This window comes from Oncorhynchus tshawytscha, linkage group LG25 (genome assembly GCF_018296145.1).
Source record: "Oncorhynchus tshawytscha isolate Ot180627B linkage group LG25, Otsh_v2.0, whole genome shotgun sequence".
Classification (NCBI taxonomy): domain Eukaryota; kingdom Metazoa; phylum Chordata; class Actinopteri; order Salmoniformes; family Salmonidae; genus Oncorhynchus; species Oncorhynchus tshawytscha.
The window spans coordinates 19667571-19690975 of NC_056453.1; the positions used below are offsets into that span (position 1 = coordinate 19667571).

Sequence of the window (23405 nt, forward strand, 5' to 3'; positions counted from 1 at the left end):
TGTTGATGAGGACAAGGCTGGAGATCACTCTGTCATGCTGATTGAGTTCAAATAACAGACTGGAAGCATCAAAAGGATGGTGGTGCATGGAATCATTGTTCTTCCTCTGTCAACCATGGCTACCTGCAAGGAAAAATGTGCAGTCATCATTGCTTCTCCACGAAAAGGGCTTCACAGGCAAGGATATTGCTGCCAGTAAGATTGCACCTAAATCAACCATTTAATGGAACATCAAGGAGAGCGGTTCAATTGTTGTGAAGAAGGCTTCAGGGCGCCCGAGAAAGTCCGGGATCGGGGCACCACCAGTACAGAGCTTGCTCAGGAATGGCAGCAGGCAGGTGTGAGTGCATCTGCATGAAGACTTTTGGAGGATGGCCTGGTGTCAGGAAGGGCAGCAAAGAAGCCACTTCTCTCCAGGAAAAACATCAAGGACAGACTGATATTCTGCAAAAGGTACAGGGATTGGACTGCTGAGGACTGGGGTAAAGTCATTTTCTCTGATGAATCCCCTTTCCGATTGTTTGGGGAATCCGGAAAAAAGCTTGTCCGGAGAAGACAAGGTGAGCAATACCATCAGTCCTGTGTCATGTCAAAAGTAAAGCATCCTGAGACCATTCATGTGTGGGGTTGCTTCTCAGCCAAGGGAGTGGGCTCACTCACAGTTGTGCCTAAGAACACAGCCATGAACAAAGAATGGTACCAACACATCCTCTGAGAGCAACTTCTCTCAACCATCCACAAACAGTTTGATGATGAACAATGCCTTTTCCAGCATGATGAAGCACCTTGCCATAAGGCAAAAGTGATAACTAAGTGTTTCGAGGAACAAAACATCAATATTTTAGGTCCTTGGCCAGGAAACTCCCCAGACCTTAATCCTATTGAGAACTTGTGGTCAATCCTCAAGAGGCGGGTGGACAAACAAAAACCCACAAATTCTGACAAACTCCAAGCATTGATTATGTAAGAATGGGCTGCCATCAGTCAGGATGTGGCCCAGAAGTTAATTGACAGCATGCCAGTGCGGATTGCAGAGGTTTTGAAAAAGGAAGGGTCAACACTGCAAATATTGACTCTTTGCATCAACTTCATGTAATTGTCAATAAAAGCCTTTGACACTTATGAAATGCTTGTAATTATACTTCCATAGTAACATCTGACAAAAATATCTAAAAGACATTGAAGCAGCAAACTTTGTGAAAATTAATATTTGTGTCATTTTCAAAACATTTTGCCACAACTGTATGAGTGTGTATGAGTATCCTGACCTCTATGAACATGTTGATCTCTCGAAGGTTGCGTTGCAGGTCCTTCAGAGCTGGTATCTGCCAGCGGAGGTCTATCCTGCCTGCCTCCAGAGTGCGGACCTGCATCAGCATGCACACCCTGGAGATCACCTGGGCACAGGACAAAACAGGGAGGAAGAGGTTAAAACCATCCCAGGAACACAAAAAAAGTCAAGCTGGAAAATGGCCCTCTGGGACCTAGGTTGAGAAGCAGAGAAAGAGGCTGGAGTGACAGCAGAAGATCCCTAAGTGTCCACCAGATGGTGCCACTTGAAAATAAGTTGTACTGTTTTGTGGGTGTTATAATTACAGGTAAATAAGGGGAGCTTGGAAAGATTGTCACCTTCTCTCTGGTGACAAGTTCTCCCTCGGCTGCGATGTCTCGTATGACGTCCTCCACCAGACTATTCACCGCCTCAGGATCTAAAGCCTTCTTCCTCTTTCTCCTCATCCCATCATCTTCCTCCTCCTCTTCAGCCTGCGCCTCCACAGCTCGCACGTTAGCCCCATGCACTTCCCTGAGCTGGGCATTGTAGGCCTCTCTGAAGACAGGGGAGTTTCCTTCCCTCTGTCCCACAGCTAGCTGCCTCCGCTCTTGGGCTTTGGTCAGCCTCAGCTCCGCTTTCAGTGCTGGGAAGTCGGAGTCCGATGCGGAGGTACCAGGCTGGGGGATTTGGGGAGTGACGGGGGGCTGGGAGAGTAACGGGGACGAGGATGGAACTGGTGATGTTGTTTGTAGTAGGGGGGACCTTGTTTTAAAGCGCACCTGGTCCTGCACGTATCCGTTGTTCAGGGGTGTGGAAGGAGCAGATTGTCCCTCACGCTCTGTCTTCTTTGAAATGGCTGTGTGTGTGTGAGAGTGGGTGAGTGAGTGAGAGTTCATGGGTCAAATCAGAGTTAACAGGTCATTTCAACACATACAGTTAATGTTAAACCAGTCAGCATGGCAGCTGTTCAGTTACAACTTCTTAACATTATGAGTTATGATGGTCTCTCTACCTGCTGGTTTCTCTGCTCCTGTCTTTCCCGGGACTACAAGTGCGCAGGCTGCTGCAGGTTGTTTCTCATGGTTGTCGTACAGAGACCTGTACTGCTGGAGAGGAAGTTGCTTCCCAAAGCGCAGCAAGTAGCCGTTCTGTAGTTGGGCGATAGTTGTGGCGGCAGGGGGGTACACCTTTATCACCTACAGCACAGCCAATCAAGCTTTATTTAAACGTGCTCTCAAAACAATACACCAACCACTTTACAATACAAAAAGCAACATTCATAGGAACTAAAAGACAGATTTAAGAACAGTAGATTTTTAACCCTTATTTATACCAGGCAATTCTAATAAGAATATTCCCTTTCCAGCAACGGCCTAGAAAGATTCTATAATAAAAATACAACTTTAAAAAATAACATACTTCTTTAACTCTGTCTAGTAGCTCTTCCCGAGTCACCTCTTCATTCTCTTTCACTGTGCTGGAGAAAGAAAGGAGAGGGGAGGAGCGAGGGACAGCAGAGGGGGGAATAGAAGGACAGGTAGCCCCAAGGGAGGATCCAGAGCTTGGGGGAGGCCCATAGCGAGAGCCTGGGGCCGGTTGTAGGGGATCAGACCCAGAACCAAAGCTGATCGGGGTAGTAGACTGAGGATGGGTTTTCAGTGGTACAGCTCTGGGGGAGAGGGTCCTCGATGGTGGATCCTTACCAGACCGAGGCCTGCGGGATATGTCAACCTGGTCTCCCCCTGCCTGTGCTGGAGCTGCGGCGACTCCTCTATGGCTCCTGTGGAAGACCAGGTCCTTGTCCACATAGAGCTCCCCTTCTAGAGAGGCCACCAGGCTAGATGTGGAGCTGAAGCCCAGGGAGGACAGGGTGAGGTTGCAGTGGTACTTCTGGCTGTAGGCCACCGTCAGCTTCTTCAGGGGGATCCCCTCTGGGTGCTGCTCCACCAGGGAAAGGATGTTCCTCTGGGCCTTCTCAGTCTCCGACATCGCTAACGCACACACAAACAAACACACGCACATAAACGCACACACACACACACACACACACACACACACATATAGGATAAAGGAAGTTAGGTCATTTTCAATGCAAACAAAAGGAACATTTGAGATAATGCTTGTATGAGTCAGTCTGGGTGGAGTTTGCAGTGTAATAGCAGGTAATAACATAAGACCATGGGTAAAAGAGTGAAGCAATCTCATGACTCAGACATTTTCAAACTGTTATCTACACACACAGTACCTGAGTTTAAAGGTCCAAACAAGAACCCAGAATATCCCATTCAATAGGTACGTCAACTAGCTAGACAAAATGCAGTCCAGCTTTAAACTTACTCCTAGTTATTAATAATCATCCAAAACATTTAACTTGTAAAACATTTACAAACATGATAAGCATAGAAAGGTCGGGAAACATCGGCATTTTGGCGCTTTATCTACTATCACAATGTCAGATGAACTCATACCATTTGTTTGTCTCAGTGAGCAGTTTAAAGGAAGTTGCTAGCTAGCGTTTTTGTAATAACTAGAAGTCTATGTATATACAGGGCCTAAAATTAACACCTGCCACCTGCCAAACATGGGTAGATTTGGCATTGGCGGGTAAGAATGTCTAATTCACCTGTCAGGTTGGCGTGTGGTAACACGCCGGGCTCTATAGTGTAAGCATTTAATAAAAATAGTTAAGTATGGGCACAAGTGCGAGTTGTGATCTATAACTAAATAAATGCTGCAATATCTATTTTCAAAGTATTTCTGCCGTTTTGTTTCATATTTGCAAATGCACAAAGAAATCTGAATCCTAACATTATAGCTATCCCACCTCGCACAGCAACACTGCCTGTCTGGCGGGGGGGTCAGCACTACTAGTGCTGAAAGATTTGTTTTTAGAAACAATGGGCAGAGGCATAAAAGTTGGTCTAATTTACTCGAAAGTCTACTAAAGTGAGACTTTGTCCTCGTGTTTCTTGGCTATTAAAATGGTTTTGTTCAAAAGCTAGGTTGCTTGTTTCAATGTTTGAGTTTGCTCCCACTGCTAGCCTATACTAGTGACATTCTCACAGGCATATGTGGTGACTGAGTGGCCCGGTTACAATGGTAACCTCAAAGCTAAACATTTTTGTCTCTGATATTTTTGTTAAAATACTCAGATCACAGAATATTAAATTAAACCGTACAAGTTAGCATTGGATCACAAAACTACCTCTAACTCCCTTCATACTGGACACACAGACAAAAGTTCATCTGACTCTGGGGAAGTATCCCTTTAACAACAGCTATCCTCATTGACAAGTCAAACCTATAAAGGAAAATGTCACCTTACCAAATGGTTGTTTTGATTGTCGATAGGTAGATATAATATACTTCAGTCTGAACTTTGTTGTGCTTGAATCAAAATGGTTCCCTGCACCTTTCTCTCATCCTTTAAACCTCCCTCTCCCCATCTGACAATCCACCAATCATAGCAGCTCACAGGAGAAAGGAAACAGAAAGTAAACAGTGATCAGCTGAGAACAGAGTCATTAGTGTCTGACTCTCCTATTCCAGGAAGGAGAGACAGAAACCAGCCACCAGACTGTAGTGTAGCAACCCTCTGTGGGTGGTAAAATCATCTGGACTAGTTCAAAATGTTATTTTCAATACCTTGTTTTGCCTCTTTTTCAGTGTCTTTTTAAATTGTCAGGGATCATGTTGGCATACATAACTTGAGTGTTGCACCAGATTTGCTATCAAGCCGATTAATATTCAGTCCCTAGGCAGATGTTAAACTGTAGCAACAGGAGACAATACAGTAAAACACGTTGCACCAGTATCTTATCTGTGTAGTAATAACATTAATGATGTATATTGGCTAGATGTTGGATTAGGATTAGAGATGATGGTGACTAAGCAATAAGAGGAAAACAGAACAGAAATACAGGAGTGAGGGATGATGTGAGTGAAGAGAGAGAGTGGGAGGAGGGGGGGAGTGATTGATCCAAGGCCTTGAGTTTCGGTTTCCTGGTCTGCTACAGCTGACCCCATCTGAGCTATTACCAGGGAAGTCATGTGACCATGCTTGCAGAAACCAAGCAGCTCCCACTATAAAGCAGCTCCCACTATAAATGTGTAGTGTTTCATACGGTTAAAAAGATTCAACAGCACTGAGCAAATTGCAGGTCTGCTGAGAGCAAACTTGAACATTGTGAAAATTCTGTGCAACTTCCAGCATGCGTTTCCTGTGCACACTGAGGCTGTACCCGCTTTAAGTTACAGTTTCAGACAGTGGTCAAGTAGGCTACTGTGGATGATGATAATGTAGACCTACCATCAAAAACAATGGAGAAAATGCATCCCATTACATGGAAATAGCTGTTCTATCACTCAGCCTCCTCCAGTAGCAGCTGGTGCACCAACAAAAAAAAAAAAGTGTCAAGGGAAGCCAGCTTGGATTTGGCATCACTCCTATCAAATCCCATTAGGAGCATACGTCATTGATAGAAAAAATTTGCCGAGAGGTGCAGAGAGGGAATGGGGGGGGTCAACCATGCCTGTCAGGGCTGGGCGATATAGCCATAATCTCATATCCCGATGTAGGTAATTTCATATTTATATAAAATTACCACATGTAAAGACCTGTTTCTTATTACATTTTTAAATATATTCAACAAATTAAAAAGGTACTTACTCATATTGATTATTTCTCCTTTTATTTAGAACCTTTGTACAAATTTTCAGTTAAGCATGTAACAAAATAACACGGTGGGGTGGGTTTGCCTGTTTTGCATGTTATTTTGGCATTTATACATGTCACATAACAATTTGCAATTGGTACCTTGGGTCAAGTGTTAGCACCAACTCACGAAACCCCTGTTTCTCGACCGTGTAAATTGGAGCCATGTCTTTGCAGATGTAAGTTGTAATGGCAGCCGTTATCGCCCTCCATCTATGCCATATGGTCATGGGCAAAAGCCTCTTGCAACGTCCGAGCCGGGGATTTGTTTTGAGCACTCGACTGTACTTTTTTGGGTCTCATCCATAGACTCTCTCTATACTGTTTCATATGATTCTTGCGTAGGTGGTAAAAGAGGTTAGTGGTGTTTGAGCCTGTTGTTGGGACCGGTCTGCGGCATATTTTGCAGAGGACGGTTTTCTGGTCCATGTCAGACTTTTCATACCCAAACCACGTCTATGCTACCGAAGTAGCCCCTCTTTTAGGTACAAGCTCTGTGTCACATTTACTCTCCTCCATGTTTGTTTGTGTTGCAAATTTCTTTCCGCACAAAGCACGTCCAATTGATAAAAAACATTGCCGTAAAGAGTGTGATTTGCGAAACAAGTAAATAAACGATAGAGCAAAATATGAAACAAGACATTGTTCTATCGTCAAACGATATATATCGCCCAGCCCTAGTGCCCGTAATTGTTCATTTGTGGGGATCAGGTTGATTGTGGAGGTCTGCACACTGCGGAATTTATAGTAATTTAGACTAAGAATACATTGAGATACCAATCTGTTGTCATTAACATGCCACTCATGACAGTTTAAGACAGGGATAAATGGGGGCTGTAATGAGAAAGGTTAATATTGGTAATAAGTAGTACAAACCAAACAGTTGAGGTCTGAAGTTTACATACACTTACGATGGAGTCATTAAAAACTTGTTTTTCAACCACTCCACAAATTTCTTGTTCACAAACTATAGTTTGGGCAAGTCGGTAAGTCATTTTTCCAACAATTGTTTACAGACAGACTATTTCACTTAGAATTCACTGTATCACAATTCTAGTGGGTCAGAAGTTTACATACACTAAGTTGACTGTGCCTTTAAACAGCTTGGAAAATTCCAGAAAATGATGTCATGGCTTTAGAAGCTTCTGATAGGCTAATTGAGTCAGTTGAAGGTGTACCTGTGGATGTATTTCAAGGCCTACCTTCAAACTCAGTGCTTCTTTGCTTGACATCATGGGAAAATCAAAAGAAATAGGCCAAGACCTCAGAGAAAATAATTGTAGACCTCCACAAGTCTGGTTCATCCTTGGGAGCAATTTCCAAATGCCTGAAGGTACCACGCTCATCTGTTTAAACAATAGTACGCAAGTACAAACACCATGGGACCATGCAGCCATCATACCGCTTAGGAAGGAGACGCATACTGTCTCCTAGATATGAACATACTTTGGTGCGAAAAGTGCAAATCAATCCCAGAACAACAGCAAAGGACCTTGTGAAGATGCTGGAGGAAACAGGTACAAAAGTATCTGTATCCACAGTAAAACGAGTTCTATATCGATGTAACCTGAAAGGCCGCTCAGCAAGGAAGAAGCCACTGCTCCAAAACAGCCATAAAAAAGCCAGACTACGGTTTGCAACTGCACATGGGGACAAAGATCATACTTTTTGGAGAAATGTCCTCTGGTCTGATGAACCAAAAATAGAACTGTTTGGCCATAATGACCATTGTTATGTTTGGAGGAAAAAGGGGGAGGCTTGCAAGCCGAAGAACATCATTCCAACCGTGAAGCACAGGGGTGGCAGCATCATGTTGTGGAGGTGCTTTGCTGTAGGAGGGACTGGTGCACTTCACAAAATAGATGGCATCATGAGCAGGAAAATTATGTGGCTATATTGAAGCATCATCTCAAGACATCAGTCAGGAAGTTAAAGCTTGGTCGCAAATGGGTCTTCCAAATGGCAATGACCCCAAGCATACTTCCAAAGTTGTGGCAAAATGGCTTAAGGATAACAAAGTCAAGGTATTGGAGTGGCCATCACAAAGCCCTGACCTCAATCCTATAGAGAATTTGTTGGCAGAACTGAAAAAGCGTGTGAGAGCAAGAAGGCCTACAAACGTGTTACGGGTTAGATAGAATGATTTAAGCGCAAATGTATTTGTAGCCGGAGACGAAGTACATACAGGGCATGTTTTTGAGACAGAATGTTTGCATAAGTGTGTGCCAAATGATAGGGGACCATCGCTGTACATTCATAACCCGGGGTAAGGGTAACTTGACTATCGTAGTGGAACATCTGAAAAAGCTTAGCGATGATCTCGCAAACGAACACCAACCAGACAATGATTGAAATCTGTTTGGATGGGTTCAGTCATTATTTGGTGATATGGGAGCTACAATATTTCATTGGTTGATTTAGAATGCTTATTGTAACTTGTAAGAAATTGTGCAGCAAAGCCATTGAGACTATTCTTGTCATGACATTACTAACCCCTGAAGGAGACCCCTCAGAACCCTATTTACCTGATTTATTTCCTATGCCTGATTAAGATGATGATAATCCATAACACCAAGGTAAAACATTGAGTTAATTGTGCAGCATGTCCATAGGCCATGCTCACAGTGGTGGTTTTGTAAATGGTGCTCCCAAGGTAGAGTGTAAGGGCCTACCGTCATGGTGACCCTGTAGCAATATCGGCAGTCTCAACAAGCGATCACCTTGTGTGTGGTGATAAAGTATGTACTGATGTTTAAATTCATATGTTCCTTTCCCCCTTCTGAGAATTAAGTGCACTATGTGAAGGTTTTAAACTCAATGACAACGGAGGTAATTTACAAATTGTACTAAGTGTAAGAAAGTCTTCAATTTTCCTTCAATTCCCCTCATGTTAATGCTCAAAAGGGAAAATAAGTGGAGGAAATGTATATTCATTACATACTATACTGTTTAATTGGGCTCACGAGTGGCCAGTGGTCTAAGACACCTGGTTCAAATCCAGGCTGCATCACATCCGGCCACAATTGGTCCAGCGCCGTCCGGGCCATCATTGTAAATAAGAATTTGTTCTTAACTGACTTGCCTAGTTAAATAAAGGTGAAATTATGAGCCGCTTGGGTGCGACCGCAGAGCGTGACGACCTGTGTTGACGATCGGCAGGAACTTAGCTATGTAGGAAGTGTAGGGAGGAATATAAAATGTATTATTATTCCCATACTATTATCACAGAGAATCAGACAAATGATGCTACCCTCAGCCTATTGGTTACTTAGCGTATTCAAGCCTGCCAAAAAATACAACACTGCCCCTTTAAGACAAAAAAAATTAGCATTTTACCAACTCGCTTTTCAAAGATAGAAATGTAAACGTTTTGTGCTCTTGTAAGAAGACATCCCTCACCCATTGCTGATTACAAAGTATCTATAACTGGGCTAATAACTCACTATCTAGCAACGGATAAGAACAAATGTGCACACATGGCTACATGCAGCTCTCGCTTTGATCTCAACACAAACGCATCTACTCACGACCACTCATGCTGAAAACACAGTCCAGTTGAAAGTGAATGGCACAGATCCATTATGGCAATGGTCTATTTGCATATAGGCCTAATGCAGCTCTGATTGGATATGGCGCACCAGTCTGTGCAGAGTACGGGCCTGAGTCGTGCCGGTCAATGCAACAGGATCCTACTCCTATGCCTTCTGCCTACAATAAAATCGCTTGCACAGTTAGTATGTAAAACTAAGTCATGCTTAGTTTGTTTTGTTTCAGTATCTTGCATTGAAAGTGGCTAATATTGCATTGATTCGATCACAATTCCTACAGTAGAGGGAAACGTTGATAGTGTTTACTAAGGGGGAAAACTCTAGAATTCGGAGTTAAGTTCAACCTCATACTTTCCTGCACGGGCTGATATTCTTTCTGTGAGGCAGTCCAGGGGGAGCAGGGTGCACAGCTTAGAGGGAACATTGCTCAAGAGCATTATGGCAATCTATGGGGGATTCACGAGATATATGTATGTATGTTTTAAATGTTCTCTAAATAAGCTTGGTTGTACAATTAAATGTCAAATACACTGCATTTCAAACAGTCATCAATTATCTAACGAATTCAGGGCTTGTGAAATTATACTTAGGCTAAATACAGTATAAGCCCAAAATAGTTTTTTTGCCATAATCACTGATCTGGCTTTCAAGTTTGCCTATGGAATGCCCTTTTTGTTACACATTTAACCAGAACCATGCATAATGCACATTCACTAATAATGCACATTCACTAATAATGACTAACTTATTGTAGCAGGCATTATAGAAAATTAAACACAAGTCTTATAAATCTCTCAAGCACAAGCCCACATGCTATTGAGTAGCCAGCTAATCTTTAGGCTGTTTCAAATCTAGCCAACTTTGATCTCTTTGTTAGCTAACAAGGTAGATCAGTTGAATTGTTATGAACACACTCTTCTTGTTACCTCATAATGACACAACAACAAGGTTCCAGTTTAACAACACTTACTCAACCGTATTAGAGCAATACACGGTTACCATTCCACTCAGGTTCATCAACAACGAGACTCCTGCGCAGGAGCACTAATAACAGAGTGATAGCACCGTAATAACAAATATAGGGATACTTAAAACATGGAACTTAACACTTCTGTCCATCTCCAACTGTTTGAACAGCATGCTAGCCTGTCCACAATGTTCAGATGTTGAAATCAGGTTGCCTACCTTATTTCTTGGAATGAGAGAGAACAAAGTTGCCAATTCCTTATATAATTGTGTCTTATGCTTATTGCACATTTACAAAACAGACTACACAGATAGTATAACAGTATTTGGCTAAAATGCTGCTACTGGGACCAAGTATCGCAATGACAAACTGAGAATTCATCTTCTAGAATCAATGTTCATTGATACTCCCTTTTTAGTGTCTGCTCTGTGCGCAATGAGAAGCTGATGCATTTTTATTTGAACTATATTCTACATTGTAGAATAATAGTGAAGACATCAAAACTATTAAATGACACATATGGAATCACGAAGTAACCACAAATCTGCTAAACAAATCCAAATATATTTTATATTCTTTAAAGTAGCCACCCTTTGCCTTGATGACAGCTTTGGAATCTCTCAACCAGCTTCATGAGGTAGTCACCTGGAATGCTTTTCCAACAGTCTTGAAGGAGTTTCCACATATGCTGAGCACTTGTTGGCTGCTGTTCCTTTACTCTGCGGTCCAACTCATCCCAAACCATCTCAATCGGGTTGAGGTTGGGTGATTGTGGAGCCTAGGTCATCTGATGCAGCACTCCATCACTCTCCTTCTTGGTTAAATTGCCCTTACACAGCTGGGGGTGTGTTTTGGGTCATTGTCCTGTTGAAAAACAAATAATAGTACCACGAACCCCAAACCAGATGGGATGGTGTATCGCTGCACAATGCTGTGGTAGCCATGCTGGTTAAGTGTGCCTTGAATTCTAAATAAATCACAGACAGTGTCACCAGCAAAGCACCCCAACACCTCCTCCTCCATGCTTCACAGTGGGAAACACACATGGGGAGATCATCCGTTCACCTACTCCGCGTCTCACAAAGACACGGCGGTTGGAACCAGAAATTTCAATTTGGACTCATCATACCAAAGGACAGATTTCCACCAGCTTAATGTCCATTGTTCGTCTTTCTTGACCCAAGCAAGTGTATTTTTCTTATTGATGTCCTTTAGTAGTGGTTTCTCTGCAGCAATTCAACCATGAATGTCTGATTCACACACTCTCCTCTGAACAGTTGATGTTGAGATGTGTCTGTTACTTGAACTCTGTGAAGCATTTATTTGGGCTGCAATTTCTGAAGCTGGTAACCCTAATGAACTTATCCTCTACAGCAGAGGTAACTCAGGGGTCTTCCTTTCCTGTGGCGTCCTCATGAGAGCCAGTTCCATCATAGAGCTTGATGGTTTTTACGAATGCACTTCAAAAAATGTTCTTGGCATTTTCCGGATTGACTGACCTTCATGTCTTAAAGTAATGATGGACTGTCATTTCTCTTTGCTTATTTAAGTTAGTTTTTGACATAATATGGACTTGGTCTTTTACCAAATAGAGCTATCTTCTGTATACCACCCCTACCATGTCACAACACAACTGAATGGCTCAAACGCATTAAAAATGAAAGAAATTCCACAAATGAACTTAACAAAAACCTGTTAACCTGTTTATTGAAATGCATTCCAGGTGACTACCTCATTAAGCTGGTTGAGAGAATGCCAAAAGTGTGCAAAGCTGTTATCAAGGCAAAGGTTGGCTACTTAGAAGATTCTGAAATATTAAATAAATAAATATATTTTAACACATTTTTGGTTACTACATGATTCCATGTGTGTTATTTCATAGTTTGAGGTCTTCACTATTATTCTATAATGTAGAGAATAGTAAAAAATAAAGAAAAATCCTGAAATGAATAAGTCTGTCCAAACTTTTGACTGGTACTGTATGTACTTGTAAATGGGAATGTGCACACAGGACAGAAGGAGCGAAGAAGACGAGACCAAAACGACAACATGAGAAAAAGCAGACATAAACATTCATAAAAAAAATTTAATGAAAGGATTTTTGCAAAACAGGCAGACATTCGCCCAGCCCTATAGTCAATTCAACACTAAATATAACAACAGAAAGCCTCACCTGTCTTCCTGAGCAGAGCTCCTGACAGGCTTTCGTTTACATCCTTCTCTTCTTCCTCTCTCCTCCTCCTCTCCCGTACATGCCCCTGCTGTGGCTGTGTGTATTCCATCTGGTCGCCAGGACTGCTCAGCCGAACCAAGTTCATCTTGTCCTGTCTCTCCACACACACCTGGTCCCCCAGGGCAGCAAACAGCTCTTGGAGGCCTGCCAGTCCATATTCTCTGAGGGTCAGCTGCCTGCCGTACATCTGCTTGTAGCAGGCACACAGCTTAGGCACCTCCACACCACCAGGGAAGGCGCCGAGCATGAGCAGCACCTCTCTTCTGAGCCTGTTCAGGCACACAGCTGGAGAGGAAGACAAATCAACACATTAGGCAAGATCAAAGGTCTCCTTGTTTTGAAAATACAACGTCTGCCTACAAATCTGAGGGTTGGATTGGTGTAAGTAAGACGGCGAAATCCATGTTTTCACTTATCCACTCATATACAGGATCAGTGGGTTCCTCAACTTCTGACCTTTGCTGATATCCCGTGCTGAGCTTCCAGGTGCAGTGGGACGTTCTATAGCTGCTGCTGATGATGATGCTAATGATGAGGAAGATGATGAGGTGGATGTCTGTAGACGAGACGTGATAGGCCATACAGTCAGTCCTCCAGTAGAAGAGAAGCGGAGCTGGTCAGGTATGGTCTTCAGCAGTGTCTCTAGTGCCAACAACCTAAAATAAAATAAGATAGGATTAGAAAGTTTGTACTTCACCGATACCTACTGTGTGAGAGAACATTTACCATAGTAACAATGTAGAGTAGGGATAAGATAATGATTTTATTTTGGTTGCAGCTCTATATACAAAAAAGGAATCAAAACATAGACAAGAACATATAAAGAGACAACAAATACAGATAGAAAAAAAGTGTTAATGAGCAATCATTAATTATCTGTACACTATACATCAGTACACTGTCATCTGCAATGTCAACTGCTAGGATAGCTGGGCACTAGGCCAGCTTTTCCAATCTCGGGCCTCTGGAGCCCAAGGGGTGCACATTTTTTTCCTGCCCTAACACTACACAGCGGATTCAAATGATCAAAGCTGGATGATTAGTTGATTATTTTAATCAGCTGTGTAGTGCTAGGGCAAAAAACAAAATGTGCACCCCTTGGGTTCCCGAGTTTGGGAAACCCTGTACTAGGACTTGGAGGTTCCCCAACTTGCAGCCTGCAGGTCAAATTTGGCCCGCGGGTGATTGTTCTGAAGGGGAGGACATAAAAGACAGTAAAAACACTAGCAAATCAGCTCCAAGATATTTTAATTTTGGAAATATGTTGCAAAGTATTCCCAAACATAATAGAGATGCAGTTGAAGTCAGAACTTTACATACACCTTAGCCAAATACACTTAGCTAAATACATTTAAACTCTAGTAATAAATTTAAATTCTATTTAATCCTAGACAAATTCCCTGTCTTAGGTCAATTAGGATCCCCACGTTATTTTAAGAATGTGAAATGTCAGAACAATAGTAGAAAGAATGATTTATTTCAGCTTTTATTTATTTCATCACATTCCCAGTGGGTCAGAAGTTTACACACTCAATTAGTATTTGCTAGCATTGCCTTTAAAATTGTTTAACTTTGGTCAAACGTTTTGGGAAGCCTTACAAAAGCTTGGGTGAATTTTGGCCCATTCCTCTTGACAGAGCTGGTGTAACTGAGTCAGGTTTGTAGGCCTCCTTGCTCTCACACGCTTTTTCAGTTCTGCCTACAAATTTTCTATAGGATTGAGGTCAGGGCTTGGGATGGCCACTCCAATACCTTGACTTTGTTGTCCTTAAGCCATTTTGCCACAACTTTGGAAGTATGCTTGGGGTCATTGTCCATTTGGAATACCCATTTGCGGCCTAGCTTTAACTTCCTGACTGATGTCTTGAAATGTTGCTTCAATATAGCCACATAATTTTCCTCCTCATGATGCCTTCTGTTTTGTGAAGTGCACCAGTCCCTCCTGCAGCAAAGCACCCCCACAACATGATGCTGCCACCCCTGTGCTTCACGGTTGGGATGGTGTTCTTCGGCTTGCAAGCCTCCCCCTTTTTTCTCCAAACACAACAATGTTCATTATGGCCAAACAGTTGTATTTTTGTTTCATCAGACCAGAGGACATTTCTCCAAAAAGTATGATCTTTGTCCTCATGTGCTGCAAAACCGTGGTCTGGCTTTTTTATGGTGGTTTTGGAGAAGTGGCTTCTTCCTTGCTGAGAGGCCTTTCAGGTTACATCGATATAGGACTCGTTTTACTGTGGATATAGATACTTTTGTACCCGTTTACTCCAGCATCTTCACAAGGTCCTTTGCTGTTGTTCTGGGATTGATTTGCACTTTTCGCAGTAAAGTACGTTCATATCTAGGAGACAGAACGCGTCTCCCTCCTAAGCGGTATGAAGGCTGCATGGTCACATGGTGTTTATACTTGCGTACTATTGTTTGTACAGATGAACGTGGTACCTTCAGGCATTTGGAAATTGTTCCCAAGGATGAACCAGACTTGTGGAGGTCTACAATTGTTTTTCTGAGGTCTTGGCTGATTTCTTTTGATTTTCCCATGATGTCAAGCAAAGAAGCACTGAGTTTGACAGTAGGCCTTGAAATACATCCACAGGTAGACCTCCAATTGACTCAAATTATGTAAATTAGCCTATCAGAAGCTTCTAAAGCCATGACATAATTTTCCAAGCTGTTTAAAGGCACAGTCAACTTAGTGTATGTAAACTTCTGACCCACTGGAATGGTGATACAGTGAATTCTAAGTGAAATAATCTGTCTGTAAACAATTGTTGGAAAGTAGATGTTTTAACAAACTTGCCAAAATTATAGTTTGTTAACAAAAAATTTGTGGAGTGGTTGAAAAACAAGTTTTTAATGACTCCATCGTAAGTGTATGTAAACTTCCGACTTCAACTGTATGTGATTGCATACAAACGTGAGCAAGGTTTGAAATTATTATGTTTTAGGAAAATATTTTCTGTTGGGCTTCGTGCGGTCAACTTAGTCTACAAATTATTTGTAATTACGTGCTGGCCCCCTGACCATCCACTCAATAAAAAAAATTGTCCTGCTGCTGAATCTAGTTGATGATCCCTGGTGCACAGGCTTTCATACCAGCTCAACTCGTAACACTGATTTAACCCATGAGAAGTTGACTATTGGTGTGTACAGTACACCTCTCGGGCCAGTTGCCCTTCACGGTCTTATATTAGAAGTTCTCCTTGCCTGTTTGAGCATCCCAGATCCAGAGGCTTGTTGTAGGCCTTCAGGTAAAGGTTGTGAATCTTGAATATGGAGAGACCCTCAGGATAGTCCATACACAGATTCACCAGCTCTCCCTTGGTTTCCTCCATGATATCAGTCTGCTTTCAAGAGGAAACGTTTAGTCTATTTGACTGGCATCAAGTAAACACATGTAGCTAGCTTCATGTAATACAAATAGGCACACTGTGGGGTTAGTGGTGTAATTTTCAAAGCAGTAGCTGTGCACTTCATGCAGTACCTGGGTCTGATGTTCCTGTGTGCTGTCAAGGCCTGTCAGGTAAAAAAGTTATTGGAGCAATGACTCATCATTGGTCCTGGGGAATGGCACATGATATAAAACATACAACTAAAAAGATGTTATTGCAACAATGGAATTTTGTTTAGCTAGCTTGATGTTGCTGCAGAACACGACAAAAGCAAAACGTGATGATGCTGCAAACAAGTCAAAACGGGCTTGAAGTCAGATATATTTTTAAAAAGTAGGTAGCTAGCTACAAGTGCCCACGTGACGTTGATACCTGGCTCTAACTAGTACATTGTCTTTGAACAAGATTAGCTAGCTAGCCAGTTATCTACTCTCGCTTTTCAAATTATTTAGCTTCGTTCGCCTCCAAAGCCACATTATCTAGCTTATTAATTGTACATAATGGCGTTTAACAATAACTACCTAGCTAGCTAACTAACTAACTAATGTTCGTTGGCTAACGTCCCGCATCCAGTGAGTACTAGGGGTCTATTCATTCCGCCAGTTGCCAAACGTTTCGCAATAAAACGACAGTTTCCATTGCACAATATCAGGTAGGTCACTCCCCGTTTCGTTCTATTTGCTTCCGTTTAAGAAACGTTTTGCTACAGAATTGGTTAAATGAATACATTCCTGCTAACGATAACCACCTACCTGGCTGCCTGGTTAAGACACTTCTGGTTACAATAACATCTTTTGTATGTTTTCATGTGCCATTACAAGGACCAATGATGGTCATTGCTCAATAGCTTTTACCTGTTTCAATTTGAACATCTGACAGGCTCTGCATGGTGCAGCTATTTGCTTTTGAAAACCGCCGCCTTACAGTGTGCCTATTTGTATTACATGGCTAATGTGTTGCGATGCCAGTCAAGCTAGACTAAGACATTTCCTCTTGGCACAGACATCGCTGTGGTGTGTATGGATCCTGGTCTCTCCATATTCAGATTCTGGCAGAAGATGGCAAGCCTCTGGACAGGATGCTCCAAGCAGGCAGGAGAGCTTCTGGCTATGAACGTGAAAGGAGCAGCTTGTTGTGCTGTACCAATGGTCAACTTCTCATGGAGTTAAATCATTGATTACGGTGACGAAACTGACAATAACCTGACCCTTTCGAGATCATCAACCCGGAATTCAGCAGCAGAGGGTGCAATTGTAGTGGATGATCAGGAGGCCGGCTGCCATGAATTACAAGACTAGATTGACGCTGCAACTTTTAAAAGCTTTCTAAAACATAATAATTTCAAACACGCGTTGTATGTAATCACATACGGTCGGAAGTTTACATGATGAGTCGATAAAAAACTTGTTTTCAACCACTCCACAGAATTTTTGTTGGCAAACTATAATTTTGGCTGAAGTTTGTTAAAACATCTGCTCAACAATTTACAGACAGATGGCTAAAATTCACTGCTGTCACCATTCCAGTAGTCAGAAAGACCACATACACTAAGCGACTGTTGCTCACTTTAAGCTGAAAAACCAGAAAGCTTCTGTCTTAATTTGTAATTTAGTCAGTGAGTCTGCCTGTGGATGTATTTCAGCTGCAGGCTCAGTGGCAGCGATCGTGGGAGGGAATCAAGTCGGCCAGACCTCGGAAAGGCGGTGTGGGCCTCCACAGGGCTGATTTCGTCACTTGAGACATTTCAAACTGAGGCCCTGCGTTCGCTCTGTACAGGCAATGAGTGCGCAGTAGCAAACGCCGTGGCAGCCTTTCATGCCGCTCCCAGAAGGAGGCGGATCTGGCTCTTCCTAGACCATGAGCGTGCACCCACTCTGAAGAAAGTGGAAATCATCCCGAGGCAACAGGAACTGTGAAGATGTAGATAAAAAGCAATCCCTGACAAGCGGTCTATGTGATGGCAACCTGAGCTTCTCAGCTGAGGAAACCGCTGCCAAAACCTTGTAAAAACCAGACACATTTTTTGGCACATGGTGCAAATCATACTTTGGAGGAAATGTCTCTGTTCTGATGAGCAAAAAGCGGCATAATAGTATTGTGTTTGGAAAAGGGGAGGCTTACAAGCAGAAGAATTTCCTTTAACCGTGGCTGCAGGGTGGCAGCGCATCATGTGGGAATATGCGAGACTGTTGCACTAAAACAGAAGGCATCCATGAGCAGGAGAAAATATGTGTACTGTGAAGCAACATTTCAAAGATCAGTCAGAGAAGTTAAGCTGGAAGCCGCAAATGGTATTTCCCAAACTGGACAATGACCCCACCAAGGGTGTAATAAGCAAAACAACAAAAGCAGGCTGTTAGCCCAAGCTGACCTCAATCTATAGTAAACTGTGGGCGAAACAAGAAGTGTTGGCAGGGTAAACCTGGCTTTCAGTACCAGCTCTGTCAAGATGGTGGGCCAGAAGTCACCCAAGCAGGCTTCCCAAAACGACAGTTAAGTTAGAGCAATTTTAAAAACGGCAACAAATATAATTGAGGAGGAATGACAATGAGCTTCTGACCCACTTCCAGAATGTGTTTTTGAGATAGAAATAATTCTTTCTGATTCTGACATAACTAAAACTCAACGTCAGTTCTAGTGTTAAAATGAAGGATTCTCTGATTAATATAATTTAATGTGTTCACCAGGACTAGTAGCTTTAATGTATTTGTTTAGTGTATGCTTCTGACTTCAGCTTTCATCTGTGTTTGAGATCACTGTATATTTCAAGAATATATCAGGCTGTTTACTGTGCATTGTGTCTCCCTCAAGGCTCGCGAATACTGACTACTGCAGGCTGTGATTTCCTCAATCTACGAAGATTTCCAACAAGACAGGGGTAACATTTTGTTTTGCCCTACTTTGCAAGCTGATTAAGGCCAATCAGCTAATCCAGCTTGTCATTTGATCGCTGTCTTGGGAGCAGAGGAAGCAAATGTGCACCTGGGCTCCAGGCGGCCGGGTGGCTGGCCTGGTGCCCAGCTATCCCAACATTATTTGCAGACTGTGCCCAGTGGCGCTGACAGCATGAACCAACACCCAGATAATTAATGATTGTACATTAGCCTTTTCTATCTCTGTGTTTGTTAATCTTCTTTCCATATGTTCTTGTCTATGTTTTGATTCCTTTTTTATGTATGAAGCTGCAACCAAGTAAAGGAACATCTTATCCCCTTTACATTGTTGCTATGTGTGTTGCTCTCACACAATGATATGTTGAGTCTAGCTTTTACCCATTTTTGACCACCCAGGTTGTTGACTTTTAAGGAATACCCATACTGTTGCTCGCTTTGGACTTTGACTGTATGGCTATCGTGCCGTCTACGAGCATCCCGCCTCATCATCTTCCTCATCGGCTCAACATCATCATCGGCAACGGCAACAAGCGTCCCACTGCACCCAGCAGCAAAGGTCAGGAGGACGAGGAACCCGCGATCCTGCCATATGGTGGATAAGTGCGAAGGCGTTCAAAACGGAAGACTTTGATCTTGCTAATAATGTGTGACCAACGCAATTTGAAGCTCCAGAAGGTAGCAAACGCCTTCCTATTGATATTAGTGCTAGCTATGTGCCTGCCCTGAAAGCGCAGATATGCGACAGACGCTTGTTTTTCAGAAATATGGACAGCGAGCCTCTTGTTTGCTACCCTGAGGAGCCAGGTAGGCTGGTTAGATGAACTGATTGGCTGGCAGCGACCAGCAGCCCACAGCTGCGAGGAGGAGAGGAGAAGGAAGGACTGGAAGAAAGCCTGTCAGGAGGCTCTGAAGGCAGTGGCTCTGTGTTATATTTAGTGTTGAGGAGGTGACTACTGGGGGCTGAGCGTATGTGCCTGACAAAAATCCTTTCGTCAAATTTTTATGTTGGTTATGCGCTTTTTCGCTGTTGTGGATTTTGATACTAGATCTGTCCTGACCAGCATTCATTTGGTAAAATACAGTACCAGTCAAGGGACGAACTGCTCATTTCGAGACGCACCAACATTTTTAAATTTAATACGTTATGGGAATAATAGTGAACTTCAAACAACACACGTGGAAGACTCATGTAGTAACAAAATATTGGGCCAAGCCCTCATTTATTTATTTAATATTTCGAAATCTTCTAAGTAACCAACCTACACCTTATTTACTGCGACCTCAACCAGCTTGTGGGTAGTCACCTGGAATGCATTTCAGTAAGCAGTTAGCTAGTTTTGTTAGGTCTTTGACAGAATTTCTTTTCATTTTAATGCGTTTGGCCATTCATTGTCTTGTGATATGTGAGAATGACATGCAAATACCATTTGACAAGTCCTGTTATGTCGAAACAACAACAAGCAGGAAATGACAGTCCATCATTACTGAACATGAAGATGTTCAGTACCAAGTATTTTGAGATACTGGAAACATCAGCCTATGATATGTGAAGGGCATACGAAAAGGAAGACCCCTGAGTTACTCTGTGAGACCAAATTCATTTAAATTTACACCAGCTCAAAGTAAGCTAAATGTTTGGGCACATCTCCAATATCAACTGTTCGGTGTGTGAATCAGGTACATTCATGTTGTGCCCAGCTGCAGAGACGTCAATGAAAAATACGCTAGTCAGAGCAATGAACGTGCTGGGATGACAGTCCAAATTCTGGACGAGTGGTGTTTCCAGTGAACCACTGTGGAGAGGAAATTGTTGGGAGTGCTGCTGTGACACTGTCTTTGTGTTGGCAGAATTCAGCGCCAACCGGCATGGCCTACAGCGTGACACAGCGTACACCATCCCCATCTGTTCATGTTATATTATTTGTTCCAGCTGGGACAATGACCCAAGGCACGCAGCTCGAGGCGAGGCCCAGCAGAGAGGTGTTTGGAGTGCTTTGCATCAGTGACCTAGGCTCTGATCACCCAACCTCGTCCCGGTAGTTGGAGATGAGTTGGACATAGTAGCAGCCAACGAAATGCTCGGCATATGTGAAACTCCTTCAGTTTTTGTTGAAAAGCATTCCAGTGACTACCTCATGAAGCTGGTTGAATTCCAAAGCATTACACAAGAATATAAAATATATTTGAATTTGTTCTTACACTGGTGATTCCCATATGTGTCATTTAATGGACGATGTCTTCACTGACCATTGCACAGTAGCCGAAAATAATTCAAAACTCTGCGTGGCCTTCATTAGCACAGGGCAGGAGTAATCAGTGAGCATTGTGCAAGATGAATTTACTCAGTTTGTCGCTGCGACCTTGATACAGCCAGCAGCATTTAAGCCAAATACTGTTATATATCTTATTGTGAGTGTCTGTTTTGTAAATGTGCAATAAGCATGGAATTTTTAATTATATAGTTCTCATTATAGGTAGGCAACTATTCAGCATCTATTTTATTGTTTAACTATATGCTGTTAAACGGAGATGAACAAAAGTTCCTGTTTTAAGTATCCCCTATATTTGTTATTGCGAGTGCTATCCTCTGTTGTGTGCTCCCTGCTTTGAAAATCTAGGTGTTGATACAGTGAATGTGTTTCGTGTATTCTTTCCCAATGCCGGGGCAGTAGTGTTTGTTAGGCTGGAACGCTATTGTTGTGTGGTATGGTGGCAGAGAGTGTGTTCATATTTAATTCAACGATCTACCTTGTTCCAGCTAACAAAGATCAAAGAGATTGGCTGGAGCTGAGCAGCTATGGCTGGCACACTCAATGGCATGTGGTAGCAGCAAGACATTGAGCGCAATGCCCTGCTGCAACAAGTTGGTCATTGTAGTGGTGTGCATTGGCGCCAGTGGTGTGCGTATCACACCCTGGACTGCAGTTAAATGTGTGACAAGGGCATTCAAAGCCGAATCGTGACCCATGGCAAAAAAAAACTCTGTGACTTGCTCTGTATTTGCTTTAAACCTGGTTTCTGAAGCTAGACAGATAGTGACTGTTTGAAATGCAGTGTATTGATACAGTATACAACCAAGGTACATTTAAACAACTACATCATATGTCTCGTGATCCCCATGATGCCGCCAATGCTGCTTGAGCAATGTTCCCTCATGTGCCCTGAGAGCTATCGGCCCGTGCGGAAATATCAGTTGAGCTCAGTGATTTTCCCCCTTAGCCTTGCTATCAACACTGTAGGAAGTGACTCCGAGGAATCAATACAGCTGTTAGCCTTTCTGAGCAAACAACCCAAGCTGTGACAACTGTGTAGCGACAGACGACATGGGAAGCAGGATCTGTTGCATTGACCGGCGCAGGCCAGGCCACACTCTACCACAGACTGGTGCGATAATGTCCAGGCTTTGCATTAGACTATGTGCAATGAACCATTGCACCATAATGGTCTGTGCCATTCACTCCATTTGGACATGTTTTCAGCATGGTGCCAGGTAATGGTTGGCTGATCAGCGGAAGCTGCATGTGGCCCAATGTGTGCATTTGTTCTTATCCGTTGCTAGTGAGTTGTGTAGTTATATGTCGGCAATGGGTGAGGGGGAATGTCTTCTTTGAAGCAAGCTTGTTCCATTCCTTTGAACAGTTGATATGCTAATTTTGTGTAAAAGAGACAGTGTTATATTTTTGGCAGAGCTTGAAATAAGCAAGTATTGTAGGCTGAGTAGCATCGACATTGATTTGCGATGTAACAATGGGAATAATAATACATTTGCTCTTCTCCTACACTCTACAACTAAAGTTCCCGTCAATCAACTGATCGTCGCGCTCTCTTGTTCGCATAGCGACTCATATTCGCAGCATTGGCGGGCAAAAATCGGTCAGAACAGATTCTTATTTGTGGTGCGCTGAACCAATTGATGGCGGATATTTGAACCAGTGTGTAGCCACTGACCGCAAAATGACCCAACAAGCGATGGTAGCTAACGTAGTCATTTCCTCCTTTTCCCTTTTGGTATTAACATGAGGTGAGGAAGACGAATAGCACTTGGTACAGTGTGAGGCCACACCTCGTTGTGAGTTTAAAACCTTTCACATAGTGAGTCTCAGAGAGAAGAACATATGAGCAAGCATCAGTACTGCTGTCACCACACACAGGTGACAAACTGTTGATGTGCAGGGTCACCATGGCAGCAGGCTTCTGCACTTGGAGCACCATTGGCTCACACCACTGTGGCATGGCCTGTGAACATGCTACTGTGCTCAATGTTTCACACTTGTGACCCATGAATTATCATCATGTATCAGGCATAAATAAATGCCTCGGGATATGTCATGACAGAGTAGTCTCAATGGCTTTGCTGCCTGGCCTCTTACAGATTACAATAAGC

General features: G+C 42.8%; 2 protein-coding genes across 2 annotated transcripts in view; one reads left to right on the forward strand and one right to left on the reverse strand.

The window, feature by feature from the left end:
• Window positions 1–16900, reverse strand: part of wu:fj29h11 — a 56119-nt gene extending 39219 nt beyond the window's left edge. Inside the window, exons 1-9 of the mRNA XM_042306090.1 lie at window positions 16880–16900; window positions 16220–16251; window positions 15943–16079; window positions 13192–13391; window positions 12676–13020; window positions 2693–3264; window positions 2286–2469; window positions 1630–2129; window positions 1269–1397 (exon numbers count right to left, since the gene is read on the reverse strand). Coding sequence (XP_042162024.1) covers window positions 1269–1397; window positions 1630–2129; window positions 2286–2469; window positions 2693–3264; window positions 12676–13020; window positions 13192–13391; window positions 15943–16070 — 2058 coding nt within the window. The 5' untranslated portion in view covers window positions 16071–16079; window positions 16220–16251; window positions 16880–16900. The remainder of the gene's footprint in view (window positions 1–1268; window positions 1398–1629; window positions 2130–2285; window positions 2470–2692; window positions 3265–12675; window positions 13021–13191; window positions 13392–15942; window positions 16080–16219; window positions 16252–16879) is intronic.
• Window positions 16901–19471: 2571 nt separating this feature from the next.
• LOC121840858 (voltage-dependent T-type calcium channel subunit alpha-1G-like) overlaps window positions 19472–23405 on the forward strand; it is a 76244-nt gene continuing 72310 nt past the window's right edge. The window contains exon 1 of the mRNA XM_042306305.1: window positions 19472–19577. Coding sequence (XP_042162239.1) covers window positions 19472–19577 — 106 coding nt within the window. The remainder of the gene's footprint in view (window positions 19578–23405) is intronic.